This window comes from Lygodium microphyllum, chromosome 20, assembly GCF_053477565.2.
Source record: "Lygodium microphyllum isolate KBCC chromosome 20, Lygodium_microphyllum_v1.1.10, whole genome shotgun sequence".
In the NCBI taxonomy this organism is placed as follows: Eukaryota; Viridiplantae; Streptophyta; class Polypodiopsida; order Schizaeales; family Lygodiaceae; genus Lygodium; species Lygodium microphyllum.
The window spans coordinates 64,757,251-64,776,489 of record NC_141154.1 but is presented as its reverse complement, the minus strand read 5'-3'; the positions used below and the strand labels follow the sequence as shown (position 1 = coordinate 64,776,489).

General features: G+C 39.6%; 1 protein-coding gene across 3 annotated transcripts; it reads right to left on the bottom strand.

Annotated features, from left to right (window-relative positions):
• Positions 1-312: 312 nt before the first annotated feature.
• On the bottom strand, positions 313-14,511 carry SIEL (ARM repeat superfamily protein). Of its 3 annotated transcripts, none has more exons than XM_087701465.1 (8): positions 13,387-14,507; positions 13,236-13,292; positions 3,638-3,913; positions 3,218-3,409; positions 2,967-3,110; positions 2,632-2,718; positions 1,500-1,894; positions 313-1,397 (listed from the first exon to the last, which is right to left on the bottom strand). In XM_087701465.1, exons 1-8 carry the CDS (start codon positions 14,425-14,427, stop codon positions 521-523), a joined length of 3,069 nt encoding a protein of 1,022 aa, XP_087557591.1. In that variant the 5' UTR covers positions 14,428-14,507; the 3' UTR covers positions 313-520. The 3 variants fall into 3 exon arrangements, with proteins under 3 accessions (XP_087557591.1, XP_087557592.1, XP_087557593.1); XM_087701466.1 differs by having other exon boundaries at positions 1,216-1,397; positions 1,604-1,894; positions 13,387-14,511; XM_087701467.1 differs by having other exon boundaries at positions 1,319-1,436; positions 1,604-1,894; positions 13,387-14,511.
• Positions 14,512-19,239: the final 4,728 nt, after the last annotated feature.

Genomic DNA, 19,239 nt, shown 5'->3' with positions numbered 1-19,239 from the left:
AACAATATGGGTATGTTTAAGTGGTAACATTGTTATGTTCCGAATTGCTCTCACTTAATGTTAAAATTGAACGCACAAAGCTCATCCACAAGACCCATCCCTAATATGCAACCCTCCATACAAAGACAAGGAGCTGGACCATTTGCCCAATTCAATGTGATGGTCTACTAATGTAGTCCACAGTCTGATCTAAATCGTAAGAAATTTCTATATAAATTGAGATCATTTCCCATTCAAGCTAAAAAGGCATTATTACCATCTCGACCATTCCTTTGGAAGCTTTGCTTTGAGTGTGCTTTGAAGTCATGTATGTCCAAACTGTAAACCGTTCCTGATCGTGCATTGAGAAGGTAGTCCCACTCTAGATAAAAGAGCATTCTTATCATCTTCGGCATTCTTTCAGAAGCTTTTCGAGTGTGCTTTGAAGTCACACGTGTTGCATGTCTGAGCTGTAATTAATCTTTGATAGTGCATGAGCAGTTGGTGTTGCAACTAATGTGTGAAAATTTGCATGAACCTTTTACATACCTTTACATATCAGATGGATGTCCTTTTCTGGGCAAAGTGGGAGTAAGAAACGCTTTGGTCCCCTACTGTAAGTTCCACAAGCAAACTCAGGGCACTCCAGCATTAGAAGCACCCTCAATGTACATTTCGAGACATTTGGCACATAATTGATTTGCAATGTGGTTGAAACAGGTTGATAGATTTCCTGCTCTTCAATGTCTAAAAACTTGTACTCAGTTCTTGCAGGATCCATACGTGTCCGAACCCACATCCTCCTCCTGTGTAAGTTATGACATAGATGTACAGTAACTGATATACCAAGAGGCAACCCAGGTAAAAATGGCAATGGATGCTCAAAAGCACTTCCTGAAACGATAAGCTCAGCCTTCAGTTCTGTTACAGTGTCGGTGATGGTCACAAATTTTGGCCAATAAGACGAAGCAAGGTCAGAAGCCACTTGGGATATGCTGCCAGTATTAACTGATGCTTTAACAAGCTTGTTTTCTATTCCTGCTATAAAAGAGCTACAAGGAAAATCAGGGCCGCTTATCTTTTGTATCAAATCTATCGTATGTAAAAGTTTGAACTGATCCCTTTGATTTGGTGCTCCTGGAAGTGAGGCAACCCTCCACACAACTGGAACTATGCTCAACTCAAGCAGCTGAAGTTGCTGCTGCATTGCATGTCCAACGAAGGTATATTGCATGCGCCTCACAATGAACTCCAGCTTATAACTAAGATCAGGCAAGGCTTGTATTTTCTTCTTGTGAAACTTTATCCATCCCTGTGATAAGAAATCTAAGCACTCCACAAAATACAGGGCGAACTTGACTGGAAAAACTTCATCACCAAGCTTGCCAAGTAGTGAACATAGATCCCTCCGGCAGCCACTGAGATTGGTAGAAATACACGATATAAGATCAATGAGCCTAGAACATAAACATAAAACACATTAAACTAATTATAACCTTGAGGTTGAAACCATTTCTCACTTTAATACTCTCATCACAGTACTGAACATCTTAGACTGCAGTGTGCTCTTCAGATTGTATGCTCTTCTTATGCAAGCTGCTGCAAAGGTTTTAATCCTTTCTACCTCATCAAAAGGTTCACTTAATGCAGAATTCCCTTTGATATCAGCCCTTGTAAGCTGGCCAGAAGCTCTGAACCATCTGTAGATTTCAGATTGTGGACACATTCTCTCTACATCTAAAATTGGATGCTCTGCTAGAAAGCTTCGTCCTAGCAACCTGGACATTGACATTACTTCACTTGGCACAATCGAAATTATGCTGGCATCAGATGTTGATGCTCCCATAATCAAAGCTAGCAAGCAGCCACAGCGTGGTGCATCAAGACCTGTGTCACCTGATAGATGGAACTTTACCTGCACATCAGGGTAAAGCAAAGCCAAGCAAGTAATAACATCAACCTTTGAAAATAATGGAAATTGTTATAAGCAGCAGTACTGAAGAATGCAACAAACTTTTGAAAAACAAGAGTAATGAGCATAAGGGAGTCAAATTAGGGCCATAAGGACAGGGGCGACATAATAAACATGAGGCAAACTAATTGAACTATCCTGAAATACTTTGACAGTTCTAGCATTGAGCATTAGACAGGTTGAACCGTATAGAGAACATGACTTGCTGCAAAAAGCAAGGATACAGCACCCATCATCTTGTCCAGAAAATAGTATGAATCCTGGGAGAAGTGAAAATAGCATACCTGACTTGAAGATAAAGAAGAGTATGACAGTTTAAGAAGGCATGGAGAGGGGCAGGGGGGAGCATGTCTTTACAAGGTGAGTGCAACAGCTTGTACAAAAGGAGAGATGGAAAGGAGACCACAGATTCTTAACATGCGAAGGGAAATGAGAAAGTTATAAGAGTGGGCAGAAAATAGACGAGTATACAAATGTCTGAATCCCGAAGCTAGTTACAAAAAGTCTGATGCATTATCATCCCAGATAAAGGAAATATTTATTTTCGTCAAACCTGACCACATTGTGGCATTTGCAGTATATGGATGATATAGAGAGGCATCCTAAATACACTTATCACAAGAGGAAACAAAGAGCAAATTACTGCTGCTGATGCAGATAAGTTCATCAGTGAAGCTTACCTCTGCTAACAGATCTTTTGCTAGAAGCTTCACATATGTAGAATGAACTTTGCCAAGACTGTAAATTGCATGCATGAGACCATCCTCCTGAAATAAAACCATCAAAATGTATTATTGACAAAAAACCTGGTGATCAAAGTTATTGCAAGAATTTTGGACAATGTCAAGTAAGGATTCTCACACATATGCATTGCTCACATGCATTAAAACATCTCCTGCTTTATGTTTAGCTACAACGAGATTGCGCACATGCATATAGACTGTAATGAATATGGCCAAAGATGAACCATTTCCACAACTACACACTTAATAATTGAGGATAATGGAAAAGTGACCTCTTTTGGGTGTTTTGGCAGGGAGTTTATCAAAGTTGTGAGAGTTGTCTTGAAACTCTCCAAACTTGAGATCTTGATCATTGACAGTAAACGTAATGCCAAGACATAAACATCACTATCTGTATTCTCCAACAGTCTGTGAAGCTGCAAAATGTGCAAGAGAAGTTTGCAATAATTATGTTTATTCACATCATTCTTTTGAATTTTCATAGAAATACTGATCTAAGAAATTAAAGAATAAGTCATGATACCATGAATAAATGGTTCTCTTTACAAATCAGTCCCCATTTGTGTGCAAAATGGAGTATTCCATGAAGAGAACTTAGGCGGACATCCTTGGAATCATCATTAAGCATATCAATCAGCATCTCCAGAATACTTGTGCGTGCCCTTTCCGTACATTCACAAAGTTTTGCAAGAGCTTGCACAGCCAATGTTCGGACCTGCTCTATCCATATGCAAACAATTAGACAACTCCCTACTTGCTCTTCCTCGCTATTTACAAGGCACACTTAAGTGTCACAATTACAGATGGCTTATTGTAAGCATTTTTGGCTAGATGATCAATGACCTATTGAATAGAGCCTTCAGCCATCTATTTAATAGAAAGATAGAAATGCTCATCTTCAGCAGCCCAACTTAGCTAAACCTATTTTCTATCGAAACGTTACCTCAAAAAATTCATCTTCAATGACATGCACAAGAGCTCCCATGTTCAATTTGTCCAGGATCTTTATACCTTGGTCCAGCTCTGAGATATCTAATTCATTTTCTGAAACTGTTTTTGCTGATGTTGACAGCAAGGTGTTTCCATTGACACAAATTTCTAGTGGCTTTTTAGTAAGTGCTTGCAGAAGTAACTCCTCTCTCACATTCCTGATTGAAAAGAGGGCCCTGCAAGCTTCAATTCTGACAGACATTTCCATATCCATCATCATTCTGCAAAACTAGAACATATCAAAAAATCAGCTAGTGATATATTTTCCAATTTTCCAAACACTTCAAAAAAGTCGAAAAATAGCTGTGAGAAAAACGGTTAGCATTACAAGGGTTTCAGTGCTCTTGTGCACCAGCATGAGTCCAGTAAAAACGATAAACAGAAAAACAACACATGCAAACCATGCAAACATACACTTCTTTCTCAAGGATGCACATTATTTTTCAGTAATTATGATGGTAAAGTGAATCTCTATCAGCTTGATTCCTACATATGCTTATTCATGAATGGATAAGGAACAAGTTTCATTAGCTGCATGCATAGCCACATGGAAGGGGGAACACGAAACAGTAATGGTAATTGGAAACACGGTTGGAACCACCCCTGGGGAGGGGGGGGCATTCGTAGGATTGAGGGGAATGACAACTCAATTGGAACAAGGAGGCCCCATTCTGGGAACGGGGGGAATAGGAAATTAAAAAATAATTCTACATTAGACAACTTCACAAGTACTCACAGACACTCTAGAGTCTAAAAGCATAGTTTAAACATCATTTTGATTATTGCATGTGCCATGAATGGTGCTAGCAGCTGCATGCAAGATATTAAGGCCAATCAATGTTGCAAAATTGAAAAATTGAAATAAGACTTGAATACATATTACAAAGTGCACACAAGCAAAAAAAGTTATTAAAACTCTAAAGATTAAGCTTTAAAATCAAAGAGTCAAGAGCCATAATTGATCAATACTAAGCAGTGACTACTCAATAATGTATCAAAAAAATACATCACGTGTCATGATCACACTAGGAACTAGACTCTAGAGTCTAGTGACTGGTCTCTAGTACATCAAAAAGATACATCAATGATCATACATCCATAGTTGCCAAGGGTTTCTGAAACAGGAGGTATGAAACAGGTTTCATAGGTTTCATATGAGTTTCATAAAATGTTAGAAACGGGTTTCATTTGAGATGGAATAAAGTATAAATGTAGTATATACAAATAGTGGAATGTTTTCTAGATTGACATTACTCATTATTCTATACAATGCAAATGAATATTCAACATAGCATTAATATTTGCATGTATCATGGTCCACTATCCATGCCCAACATCAACTTTAGCTTATTAAAGGAATCATCAATATATGCGATCATCATTGATAGCAACTCAAAATAAAACTTCAATGATCGATGCCAATACCCATGTCAATGTGTTAAATAAATGATGATTACAGGACTCCCAAGACATTTAGGGTATGGCATTTATGAAAGTTAAAATAGGTGTTTCTCATACATTTATAAAACGCCTAGCTATGAAACATAGTTTTCATGCGTTTCGGAAAGGGGAGTTTTGAAAACTGGAAGAAACGGAGTTCCGAAGTTGACTGTTTGAAACTTTTGTGGAAACAACGTTTTGGAATATACCAATAAATCATAATATGAAAATAATGCATTTTTAAAATGCATACAAATATACATATATATACACATACTAAGTATACTAAAAACTAGAGTCACTAAAGAATCTTAACTTTTAATACAAGAATCCAAGATCCATGATTCACATTGCACAATTTCACGAAGTTATCAGTTTTGTAAGCTACAACTTGCAAGATTCTTTAGTATTAAGTACTCTTAAATCATCCAACATAACTTACAATATTTTAAAACAAAACAACCCACATATGATATGTCACATGAAACCTGAATTAAAAGTGTAACATCATTTCCTTGGATAACTCCAAACTTAAAAGTCAAGTTCATAAGAGTAACACGGCATCAATTAGGATCGGGGGCCATTGTAATTTGTTGGCTGCAAGCTGCCTAAACATCAAACAAACAACACATAAGGCTGAAATAGTGTACAATTGGTTGGCAAGACAAAAACTTTCTCGTCTTGGTTGAAAATTGTAGGAATTCATGTCTGAAATCTGCCAGAAAATAGGCTGAATGTTCACAAACAAATGCCTCGTAAGGTTGAAATAGTGCGAAGATGACTGGCAAGACAAAAATTTTCATATACCTTGGCTGAAAATTGTAAAAATTCGGGTCTGAAATTTGCAGGAAAACTGGCTGAATGTTCACAACTGAAGTTTACCTTTCAAGATGAGAGCTTTCAATGTTGCCGAGATGACCACACGCTGGTGTTCAGCAATCGGGGCAGGTTTGCAGCAGTTTGAGCAGGTGTAGCAACCCAAAACATGCAGGAAATAGGCGAAACAAGCAGGCAACAAAAAAATGCAATCGGAAAGGGGGTTTTATCATACATGTCACCTGAAATGCCATTTCTGGAAACTATGGTATGAAATGAGTTTCCTAACCTTATGAAACAGGTTTCTTGGCAACTATGCATACATCATACATCATATACTCCAAGACTAAAGCTCATTTGAGTCATGACATAGATGTCAATGTGGCATGACACTAGTGCTCTCCTCTGCTACCTCTTGTGCTGCCTTCTCAATCTTTGCTAAGTTTGGGACCTACCCTACTCTATGCTCCTCCTGCTTCATCTCCCACTCAATAAAGGGATCGAACCTCATGGTCACACTATTGCAAAGCATGAGTAAGTTTGCATTGATAAAGACAATGTCACTGGCCTTTTGCACACCAAAGTTGTTGAGCTTAAAATGCATTGGCTTCACTAAACAACTCCAAAACATGCTTAATTAAGGAAGAAACCTTGTTTATTTAAAAAGAAATGTGTTCCTACAGAGTGTTTGTATCCCATAAGCACAAACCCACTTGGGAGGACCCAAACTTTCTATAAATAGGTATGCTACCCTCCATTCAGCCCTAATCTCGTTTTTGCAAGTTTCAGGTGTTTTCAGCTTGCTGCCCACACCCCATTCGCGGAGGACATCACAATCCAAGCTGTCCATTGCAGTCTTCACTCATCTGGTGCCTATTTCCAACCCTCCATCATTGATTTGCTGCTGTTTCCAACCAAGCGACTGCTATTGTCTATCATCTAACTGTCGTATAGCCTGCCATGTCAACATACTCCTGCCTTTGCAAGCCCCAATTGCCACACTATAGACTTTCTCTCTCCTCCAACTGTCGCCATCATCTCCTTAGCCTATCACTGCTGTTTTCTCTCTCCTACAGCCTGCGTTTGCTATTTTCTCTCTCCTCTCAGCCTATCGCTGCTGTTTTCTCTCTCCTATAGCTTGCATTTACTGTTTTCTCTCCCCTACAGCTTGCGTTTGCTATTTTCTCTCTCCTCACCTACGTTTTCAGTCCCTCTCTCTCCTCACTTGTGTTTTTAGTCTTTCACTCTCTTGCACTGCCGTCTGCATCAAATCCAGCCTTCCTTGGCTGCGTTTGCCGGTGTTTGACATCCAAAGGCTACCTTGCTACGATTCAGGATTCATTCAAAGTACAACAAAATCTCCAACTCATTACCCCAGCCTTGATCCTTGAGATACAGGAGTTCGAGGTACAATATTCATTCATTGCATAGTGTGTTTGCTACATGAGCATTGTATATTCAATAATCATATCACTTCATTCATTCTCTATGTTCCTTGTCTTAGTTACCCTAACCCTAACCGTGTTCTTCTTTCGGTTTGTGCTTTGTCGTATAGTGTTGTTTGTGTTCCTGTGTTAGGGTATTTTCTTCACAAAAGCTGCTCCTTTTCTTGGATGTAATGTGTCTATAAGAGCTCCACAATTGCTTCAAACAAGAGGAGCTCACAACGTAGCTCAAAATGTGAATTGCTAGGCACTGAAGCTCAAGGCGACAATTGCTCCAAACAAGATGAACTAATAGCTTGGATCAAAATGTGAATTACTAGGCACTGAAGCTCAAGGCCATCATATCCATAATCCTCCCACCATAAAGAACCAGCTCTAGTGAACCTGTCCACCTTTGCTTCACCACAACAATAAGAATGACGGAAATTCCCATAAGAGTGCAAGCTAATCCTTCACTATGTGCATCGTCTCAATATTAGGAACCATAGGCTCCAAAATGCGCCTCTAACCATCACCAACCTCCCATCACTCTCCTATCCATGACCATGAAGCTTTGGGTCCAATGTGTATGCTGTTGAATGCAAAGGAGACACATAGGCATCCCAACATATCACGCATTAGGTCTGGATCTCATCATATTGATCATTATCTAGTACCAACTCCTCTAGGTGCTTAATCTTTCTATCCATAGGCTCATAAACCTTGCCAACACATGGCTGCATCGTGTGTACGAGGCACAATAAGTGTACAACGAGCTGAACCATGGTATCAATCCTCTTCACCTCATCCCAAAATCCCATATCCTCAGCTATGTCTATACATGACATCTCATCACTGATGAACACCATTCTCAATGCACCACTACACTCCCTCAAATGACCCAACATCAAGAAGTTACAAGCAAAGCAAGTGTCAAAGTACTTGAGAAGAATCTTTTTAGACTTCTTTGAAAATTCATGGCAAACATCTTGATGGTTGAGCACAAAGGTCACCATCTCATCGGCTTTCATAACGGTTATCAATCCTCTCCACCTCATCCCAAAATCCCATATCCTCAGCTATGTCTATACATGACATCTCATCACTGATGAACACCATTCTCAATGCACCACTGCACTCCCTCAAATGACCCAACATCAAGAAGTTACAAGCAAAGCAAGTGTCAAAGTACTTGAGAAGAATCTTTTTAGACTTCTTTGAAAATTCATGGCAAACATCTTGATGGTTGAGCACAAAGGTCACCATCTCATTGGCTTTCATAATGGTCAGCTCAATCCATGAAAGCTTACCAATATCCTTGAGAATATTATTTTAATAGTGAGCCATGCAAAAACAAACTATAATGTGGGGATAGTAGCTCTCAACTATGGCACCAACTACTCTATTTGTTGGCTCACAATCTGCAGCGAATGCCACAACATTCTATGGCCCAACCATCTTAATGCTATCTATCCACTCATAGACAAGTACATCATCACTCTTGCATGTACCTGAAGTATCATGAGATGAAACAAAGCATATCTCACTAAGAGAATATGCTACTAGCCCATGAATGGATCTCCTCTGCCTACCACTCCATCCATCTACTACAATCAATGTCACACCATGGCATGCCCAAAGCATCTTCATATCCTCTGCAGCCTACTCAACCTTGTGTCTCTTCCTCTTCAAAAGAGTAGTGCGCAAGTGCTCTGATAACGGTGGCATGTAAGTAGAGCCATATTCGGTAATCTTCTTCAGTATTCCCTTCAAGATTTTTCATTAAAATTTATTCAATTAAAATTTAATAGATAAACAACAGACATTTATTATTTTACAAATTTTACCTCGCAATATGAAAGGCAATGTGATCCGCATAGAAAAAGCGAGCGATAGCAACATCAAGCTTCTTCTTTTGCAGATCCCATGAAGCCTGAGGGTACTCTGTCGTCGTCACATGCGAGACATATCAAAAGTAGTCTCAATCTCCAATACACTCTGGACATGGGAGGATGAGGGTGTACTCATACTCGATATCAAAGAGGGTGCGATTGATGCTACTCGTGGAATGCATGCGGCAAGATCAACACCCACACATCGCCTCGATCGAGCCAAGGCCACCTAATCTGATACACGTGCCTTAAGCTCTCACCTCTTCTCAAGCATCATCTGTGTGCAAAAGCACACCTCTTTTCCTTCCTCTCCCAAGAAATGAGCGCACACCTTATCAACCCCACTTGTGCACCCATAAGGGCATAACTTACATGTCCATCAACATGCTCCTCCACCACAAGAAGGGTACTCAACATTCACTTCATCCCACCATGACCAATCTCTACATGCGTTGCACCAAGTTCACCCTTGGAAGGAACCAGTAACAGCCATTTATGATTTTTTTTATGAGCAAGCAGCAAGCTGAAGCTAGGCACAGAGAGAGAGAGAGAGAGGTAGCTATTACAAAGAGGAAAACGAAGAGGGTATACCCTGTAGTTGGACAAGTCACATGGTTGCGTGAGCCAAGGGCTGCGTAATGGGGCGAGCAAAGCGGACGGAGCAAGCAAACGAGACGAGACAGGGAGACGGAGTAGGCAAAAGCAAATGGAGCACAGCAGACGAAGTTCAAATACACAACAATGGTGAAAAATAGACATCACAACCAATAAGTGGCCTTGTTGAAACATTATGTTTCTAACATGGAATGGCCTTTGCTAGAACATTCCAAGCAAGAAACATTGTGAAACACCGGGCAAGGAACATTCCATCTACAAGAAACGAGATTTCCGTTCCTCTCCACTAGGGGATAGTGTTCCGGTGTTCCAAGGCCCAGTTCCGCCCATTGTGACTATGGCTGCATGGCATTTCTCTCGTGCGGTGTCTGTTTAGTACCATTACCTTACTTGTCATACAGATGCACCTTTGGGAATAGGTTTATCCTGTCGAGATAAATGGGCTAATCAAGTGCAAAATGTAGAAACTCTCCAATAATAAACGAATGCTCAACTCAATGTGATAGAGCACACATAGAATGAAGATGACAAGCAATGAACATGTACGATGGACCTTAAAATGTGGCATAAGGAGTGGCAAGTGCCTACTATAAAGACCAAAATAGGGGTGAAAACTCAAAACAAAGGCAACAATAGGTCCATACAAGGATATGCTCAAAGATGTGATACAAACAATGCGGTGCTAAAGGTAGAGTCAGATAATGCCAAGAACAACAAGGTGCAGTGTATCATCACTCGTGCATCCCAAATGGGGGCATCCAACCATCACTTGAGATAGGGATACCATAGGATAACTTAGTGTTTAGGTGGTGATGGAGGCTGGTAGCAACAATCCAGTCAAGAAAGGCTGCATTTCGGGTTGCCGGATGCTGTAACTTGATGTCCACCGGCAACATGCACAACAAGTGCTCCAAACAGGACAAGATAAGCAACATTGTAGCATTAGAAGCAAGCAACATCAAATTGGTGCTCAAATATATGCATGGGGGAGAATTTATTGTCCCAAAAAGGTAAAGGGATAAGCACTTAGTGTGCCATTGTGAGTTTGAGGCGATGCCATTTTGACTCAACAACTTTCAATGAGATGTTGACAAGAGTATTCCTTCAATGAGAGGATGATAAGATTATTTGAAAAGGACACAAGGGTATTTGAGATTGTGATTGGATGGTGTACGTTCATTTTCCTACATGACATCACAATCTTTTCATCGAACAAGACACATATCTAGTGATATTTTTCTAGCATAAGCAACAAACATATAAAAACAAAACAAACTCCAAGCAAAGTTGTTCGAGTGAAGGAAAAACCAAGCAAGCTTGTAAAATCCAGCACACCTTTTCACAAAACTCATCAACAATACTAAGTCATTTAACAGGAAACTCCAAACTACTTTCACCAAAGTCAAGATTAGGTCGTCCAAAGGATGCTTACTATGCCATACCATGGTAAAGTTATATTTCAGATTTGTGAATTTATTTGCTTGCTGTAATAAGTAATAAGTGCTAAATCAGGTTATTTACCAATCTATTTGGGAAGGAAGACTTGTTTCACTCTTTCTATTGGTACTTATGGAATCAAGGTCATTGTACCAGTTTATTCATGCCTTTGTATCACCATCTGTTTGCATCTTAATTGGGCAAGTGAACAATTCCCCTATGAGTACATTGCTCAAGAGCACTCACTGTCTACTGAACATCATTCTGCTCTCAGCCAGGTCTCATTTTGCTTATTGGGCGCTGTATACACTGCTGCTATGTTTCGGATCCATCTCGATTCTCAACTACAACACAATTCAACATCATCTTCAAACACCTCTACTCCCGTCTTAGAGATATGGACGTTTGAGCCCCCCCCCCCCCCCCCCATCTTTGTTCTTATTCACACATTATCATTCAGCATTTTCTGTTGGCGTAAACTTTGAGTTCTATGTGTTTGCCATACCATTTCTTTACATCATCACCACGCTTCCAACAAAATGTTGAGTAGACACTATCATGGACACCTGCTAACCATGGAATGCATTTTGCTAGCGCTGAGACGGGAAATGCCTAAAATGCCTGAAACAATTAACTAAAACGTGAAACGCCCTGAGTGCAATGGTTGAATGAAACATGATTTTTAAGTGGAAATTTTTTTACATTTTCTTGCTTTTTTGAGGTTTATATAGAATACACATCATTTGTTGATATGAACGAATTCTCATGGTATAAATGTGTAAGTTGTAACTCATTGTTTATATAGAAAACCATCTCATATGTGTTATTCAACTATTTTACTTGGCGTTTCACTTGGGATTTGCCTAAAGGTAAAACGTTTCACAAGTGAAACATTTTGCAGTTAACTTGATGGAAATAAAAATGATAAGACACCCAAAACTTTTGCACTTGAATTGCAAAATACTTGAACTCCAAGTAGACCAAAGGAATATCAAGTTCAAAGCTAGGAATGCAAGAGGGGGACACTCAATGGACATTCAAAGTGAAGAATATAAAAACCAAGAATCTAGAAGCTCTAACCAAGTTCATTGCTCAAGGATCAAAATGGAGGGGACCAAAAGTTTTTAACACAAGAAGATTGAAGATGAAGACTAAACCCACCACCACCGCTTCAAAATTTTAAGGAATCAGCCATGTTATTCAAAGTTATTGCCTACAACCTAAGTGACATTGCCAACTAGAAGCTAAGCATGCATATTAACGGAAGAACCTACATACTTAGGTGACATAGTTTTGTCTAGAGAGCACACTAGCACCAAAGGGGCTGTTAGAATATATGGTGCTAGATTGCACTTGCATAAAGATTGTTGAGGCTTATGCTATTAATTCACAGACACAGTTGCCAATGTAGTTGAAAGTTGATGGAGATAAACGTGTGTATATGTGTGCACACGTGCACATTAGCATGAGAACAAAGACCTCCAACAATATGATGCAGAGAATCTAAGTGAGTGGGGAGATGAAGAGAATCTAGGAGATGACCGAGGAGATAATCATGGTGAGAAGATGCTTTGTAATAGTGCCTTGACAAGATAAGAATTAAACTAGATCATGCAAATTTCTCTTCCTCATGGCTTCTCCTTTTGACCATTAACATATCTTTTCTAAAAATATTATATTAAACACAAATCAAACAAGCAAATTTGTGTGTGCCGATATATTCCCATTCAGTCATTTAAAAAATGATACAAGTAAGTTTTCAACACAAATCAAGAAAATATTTATGTTCTCTTCCTTGCAAGTTTTAAATGAATCAGTAGCCTTATTGCTTAGGCCTGATGAAAACATAGAGGGAAAATGAGTCGAAGTAACATACATACATTTAAAATTTCACCAGTGGAGGCAAATTAGCACACTCTTGCAATACCTTCACAAAGGCATCATTAGATTGGGCAGTTGATCCCTGCTTCACCCACATACATAGCTGTATCCAGAAAAAAAGAAGCACAATCACATGCCATCTCGAAGAATGTGGTCATTTTTGTTATCACTGTGTCTAAAATGGCCTACAGCCTTACCACTTGAACTGCAAGCAATCGGACTGGCTCATGGAAGTCTTCAAGAAGATTAGAAGCAACTGCATAGCATCCTTCTGTCAGAAGAAAGCCCCTGCTACACAGAAGTACAAGACAACCTAAAGCTGTTTTCCTAACGAAAACTTCAGGATCCCTGGCATATGATTCAAATAGGCCTACTCCATAGTGCTTGGAGTGCTGAGCTATAGCTCCTGAATCTGTAGCCATAATCGTTGCCACCAATGAAAGTGTGTGAGCTCTAATAAATGGGTTGCTACTGGACAGAAGATCAATAAAGTGAAAATCGAGTGATTCCAATTGAGCAGCTCCTGTTTCTTCGACAAGTTTGCGCACAGACCTAAGAATTTGGAGCTTCAATGTTGTATGTAGAGAGAAATCTCTTGACCAACACGTTGGGAGGAGGCACGCCAACAGACGATTCACCAGTAAAATAGCTGACGGTACCCCTTTCTGGACTTCTGCTGAGGTTTCGTTTACAAGTGCAGATTGCTGACAAACTCGGCAGGTAGTGTGTGCTGCATGAAAGCAAGCAGCGGTACTGCTGCTAGGCCCACGTTTAGGGCTGAAGCCTAGGCCGTGGTTGAAGTGTCGTCCCGAGTCCTGTTCTGATTCCTTGGACTCAACCTTACAATGCATGGCCGACAAAGACACAAGAACCTTAACAATCTGCTGCAAGACACAAGAATCTTCTTCATTGCGCAAATGGTCACATAGGGCCTCTAAGAGAAACTCTGCAGCGTTGCCGCAACGAAGCAAGTCAAGGTGAGCATGGATGCTGGCTACAGCACGCAGGCGAAGCCGACCGTCCTTGTGGTGAAGCAAAGAGAGCTGCGCTGCCGGGAAGGAGGATCCGGCCACATCTGTCTCTCCCTTAGCATCTCCTCCTCCTCCTCCTCCTCCTCCTCCTCCTCCACCTGCTGTTTCTTCTTCTTCTTCTTGTCCTTCTTCTTCTGCGCGGAGGGACCTCTGCCGCTTGATAACTGCATACTGGCTTTCATCCGACTGTCCGCCTCGCCGTTTCATGAGTGCATGATATCTATCACGTCGCGACCTTGCAAGCGCTAGAAAACCTCAGAACGAAGACTGAAATCCAATTTCTTGGAGCGACAACTATTTATCTTGGGTTTTCCGAGTTAAGACACTAGTGTGATCAATGCATGATTTTGAGCTTCATTATCTCGAGTGCAAGCCTCAAGCACACGATCATTATCATGATGAAGCTAAACATAATAGCTTAGGGTGCAATCTATTGGCGCATAATACCTTGAGGCCATTCGAGATGCTTGACTATGAGCATTCATTGTGATGGACGAGGACAACAATCATAAATGTGCTACTCGGATGAGATTGGGTGATCAAGGGAAAAGCTTACTAGTTGTGGTTGTCGACTAGCCCCACTAATGCTACTTCATGTGGTTGGCATCATGGCGAAGCTCACGAGGGCGTAATCTACTGGCATATAAGACCTTGAGGCCATCCAAGATACTAGACATCATGATAGACGACGATAACAATCATACATGTGCTTGTGGAATGAGATTGGGTGATTAAGAAAACAAGGTATGAGGTGCCACATTAAATGTTGATGTGGATAGTGTATAGATATCATAGATTGGGTATGCATGTGGCAAGGAACTAAGAGCCTTAGCTTTTAAGCTTTTTAATAAAAGCTCTAAAGCTAAAAGCTTGCATAGCTTTTTGTCATCGCAAGTATGGCTATTACCAAGGATGGCGATGACAAAAACAATGGTGGTCAAGTGCATATGGAGGTGCTATGGTGGCCATTGCCATGAAAGTAGAGTTTTTTGCAATGGTGGATATTCTATAAAGGCTGAGATACATGCTAGGAGAAGCATGCAACACATGACCAAGACTCTTTTTGGTGACGTGCAATTCGTGGTGAGGAGATCTTGAATAGTGGTGTGGAAAGAGGTGCGGAGGTGCTACTAGTTGCCACCAAAAGGATTGTGCTACTATTCATGGCAAATACTGAGAAAGAGAGTGTGTATTTGTAGCTGACATCTTGTTGGAGAATGTGGTACTTTTGATATTGGAGTGCTTACCGAGATAGAGGCATTGATGACCCTATTTCATGTGGATAGAAGTAAGGAGTTGATTCTTGAAACATTGAAGCTAAGGTTGCTTGCATCGAAGCTTGATGAATCCATATTCATGGAGATCTAGATTCTACTTATCAAGCGTAATTCCTTTTGGGTTAGAGTGTCATGGAGGAAGACATCCTCAAAGGCGCTCTAAAGAGTTCTACTTGCCTATGTGTTGCAGAGTTGCAAGTGGTAGTCATGCTAATGCTCTTAGTTTGTGAATTGTGGATGGAAAGCTAGTGTTCCTTGATGAAAACCATGAGTACAAAGGTGTAATTATATTCAAGATTGAGAGTGTTTTTGTGTTCATTGTTCCCAACATATGTCCATGCCTAGGAGTTGTCCTCCTACTATGAGAGTGATTAAGTTCATCAAGGAGTAGTTTGTAAAGTGGACATGCTCTCTCTATATATATAATCAAGTATTGGCCATAAAATTTCTTATGTTATACCCTATCGAACTTTTGGAGTTGTGTGTATGTGTTTTGTTTTGTGAGCACTAACCTTATTTTATATCGCCCTTGCTTCATGGTGCCTCAAGTTTTGTAGTGTTTTTGGTTTTTTGTTGGTGTATTGGTCCAAGGCAATGTTCTGTTTTCATTTATTTCTTGAGCCTCATACCATTTGTGAGCAAAGGAAAGAATTTGTGGGTTTCTTTTGCTTGTTAAAAATAAAAGGGATGTGCTTTGCATGATATAACAATAGGCTTTGCATGCGCATACTACAATATCTAGTACTAGCATGTGCATGAATGCTAGGCCGCTTCGCTGCCCCAAAGCGGCAAGCGAACTTTACTCAACAATCCATTTCTCATTTTTCTCTCTCCTCTTTTCCCTCTTTGTTTCTAATATTTTTCTTCACCCTCTAATGGTTTAAAGGGTGGGGAGTGAATAGATATCTAGATATGCCATCCGAAGATATATGTATGGACACATTTCAATCAGACCTCTTACGAGTGTACCAAGTAAACCATCAAAGCAAGGGAGCAAATGGCAAACTTGCTTATTACAATATCCATATCTATCCTTTATGTTGGGAATCCTACATGTAGGCAGAGGCACACGCGCAGCCATACATAGCCAATCCGCTCTCATTGGTATTTAGACAAAGTATTTCACAACTTCAAACTCGATCACACACTTTATTGATCGAGATAGGTGCATGGAGTGGATAGGCAAGAGAGATAGACGAGGTTATGCAAGTTGTGTGGACTACAGAGTGTAGAATCAAAGGAGCACATGATTATGACATGCCCAACATATGCACACATACGGGCTGACTTTGATATCCCAGTTTCTGACCACTACTTCTATATCGAAGTTAGGGGCTCTCATCACCCACATGTTACGCTTTCGGGAGAACCATGCTGTATAGATCGTTCTTTCATCGTAGCCACCCTTTCCTACCGTGGGGGAGGAGAATCATTGTATATGTGGAAAGGTCCCATGGGTCATAATTTAGCCTTCCATGGACGATAATTAACTACTCCTCTCTCTCTCTCTCTGTCTCTCTCTCTCTCCCCCCTCCCCCCAATTCCCTATGTCTATTTTTTTCTCTCTCTTATCGTTCTATTTTAGTTTATTTTTTCTCCTCTCATGGTTCTCTCTCTCTTCTTGCTTTTCTCTCTCTCTCTCTCTCTCTCTCTCTCTCTCTCTCTCTCTCTCTCTCTCTCTCTCTCTCTCTCCCTCTCTTTTTTTTCATTTTTTATTCTTCTCTCTCTCTTCATTCTCTTTTTAAATTTTTTCTTTTTTTCTCTTTCTCTCTCTCTCTCTCTCTCTCTTAAAATTTATATTTCTTTTCTCTATTATTCTCTGTCTATTTATATTCTCTCTTCTTCTTTCCTTCTCTCTCTCACTCTCTCTCCTCTATTTTTTCTTCTCTCTCTTTTTAACTTTTATATTTTCTCTCTCTATAATTCTCTCTCCATGTTCCCTCTCTCTCTTTTTCTTTCTTTTTAAAATTTATCTTTCCTCTCTCTATAATTCTCTCTCCATGTTTCCTCTCTCTCTCTCTCTCTCTCTCTCTCTCTCTCTCTCTCTCTCTCTCTCTCTCTCAAAGAATGTAAATTTTATATTTTCCCTATATATAATTCTCTCTTCTTATCCTCTCTCTCTCTCTCTCTCCTTTTATTCCCTCTCTCTCTCCGCCCCCTTTTCTTCTTCTCCCCTTTCTCTTATTTTTTCTTTTTTTCTTCTCTCCCTTTTTCTCTTTTAATTTTTATGTTTTCTCTCTCTTCCCCCCTCTTCTTCTTCTCTCTCCCTTCCCCCTCTCAAAAATATATTTAAATTAAAAAAATACTTTTCTTTTTTCTCTTTTCTCCCATCTCTCTTCCTCTTTTCCTATTTTTTCTTATTCTTCTCTTTCTCTCTCTCCATTTTTATTCTCTCTCTCCCCCCTCTTTCCTCTCTTTTCCTTCTCTCTCCCTCTCTTTTTTCCTTTTTTTTCTTATTCTCTCTTTACATTTTTTCTTTTCTCTTTTTTAAAATTTTATCTTTCCTCTCTCTATAATTCTCTCTCTCTGTGTTCAAATTCTCTCTATTATTATTCTTCTTCTTTTCTCTCTCTCCTTTTCTTCTCTCCCTGCTTTTCTTCAATCTATCTCTCTCCCCCCTTTTCTTCTCCCTCTCTCTCCTCTCTTTTCCTTTTTTTTCTCTCTATCTCTTAAACGTTATATTTCCTCTCTCTATAATTCTATTTCTCTCTATTCCCTCTCTCTACTCTTCATTCTTTTTTGCGCTCTCTCTCTCTCTCTCTCTCTCTCTCTCTCTCTCTCTCCTTGCTTTTCTTTTCCTCTCTTTCTCTTTCAAGTTTTTTTCACTCGCTCTTTTCTCTTTATATATTTTTTATTCTCTCTCTCTTTTTCTCTTTCCTCGCTTTTTCTTTCTCTCCCTCTATTTTCTATCTTTTTCAAATTATATAATTCCTCTGTAAGTCAAAAACTATATCAAAAAGGTTTAATTTAAAAAAAACTTCTATTCTCTCTCTCTCTCTCTCTCTCTCTCTCTCTCCATCATTTTCTCTTTCTTCATTTTCTTTTTTTAATCCTTCTCCTCCTCCTTTTTCTTCTATCTCCCTCTCAAAGTATGTGAAAAACCATGTCTAAAAAGCTTTAAATTAAAAAAACTTTTAAATATATTTAGTTAAAATGAAGGTTTAAAAAAGTTTAATCTAACCGAGAGAGAGAGAGAGAGAGAGAGAGAGAGAGAGAGAGAGAGAGGGAGACACAGAGAGAGAGAGAGAGAGAGAGAGAACCTAGGTCCTACACAGGAGAGAGAGAGAGAGGGGGAGGGGGGAAGAAAAAGATTTAATTTAAAAAAGACTATTTTCTTTCCTCTTTCCCCTTTCCCCCCTCTTCGTCTTTTTCCCTTTCTTCTTCTTCTTCTTCTTTTATCTCCCTCTCAAAGTGTCTGAAAAACTTTAAATTGATTTTTTTAATATTTAATTAAAATAAAAGTTTAAATTAAAAAGTTTAATCTAAGAGAGAGAGAGAGAAAACATATACCCTACAATGAGAAAGAGAAGAATGGGGGGGGAGGGAAAGGCTTTTAATTAAAAAGGGGAGGGGAAAGAGAAAAAGAGAGATTACACATGAGAGAAAGGGGAGGGGAGGGGGTTTTAATTAAAAAAGGGAGATTTGGAAAAGGGGGTAGGTTTAGGAAGCCCTCTAGGGGTTGGGGGCTTTCTGAACCTACAACCAAAATTATATAGTAGTAAGATACATGTGTGGATGTGGT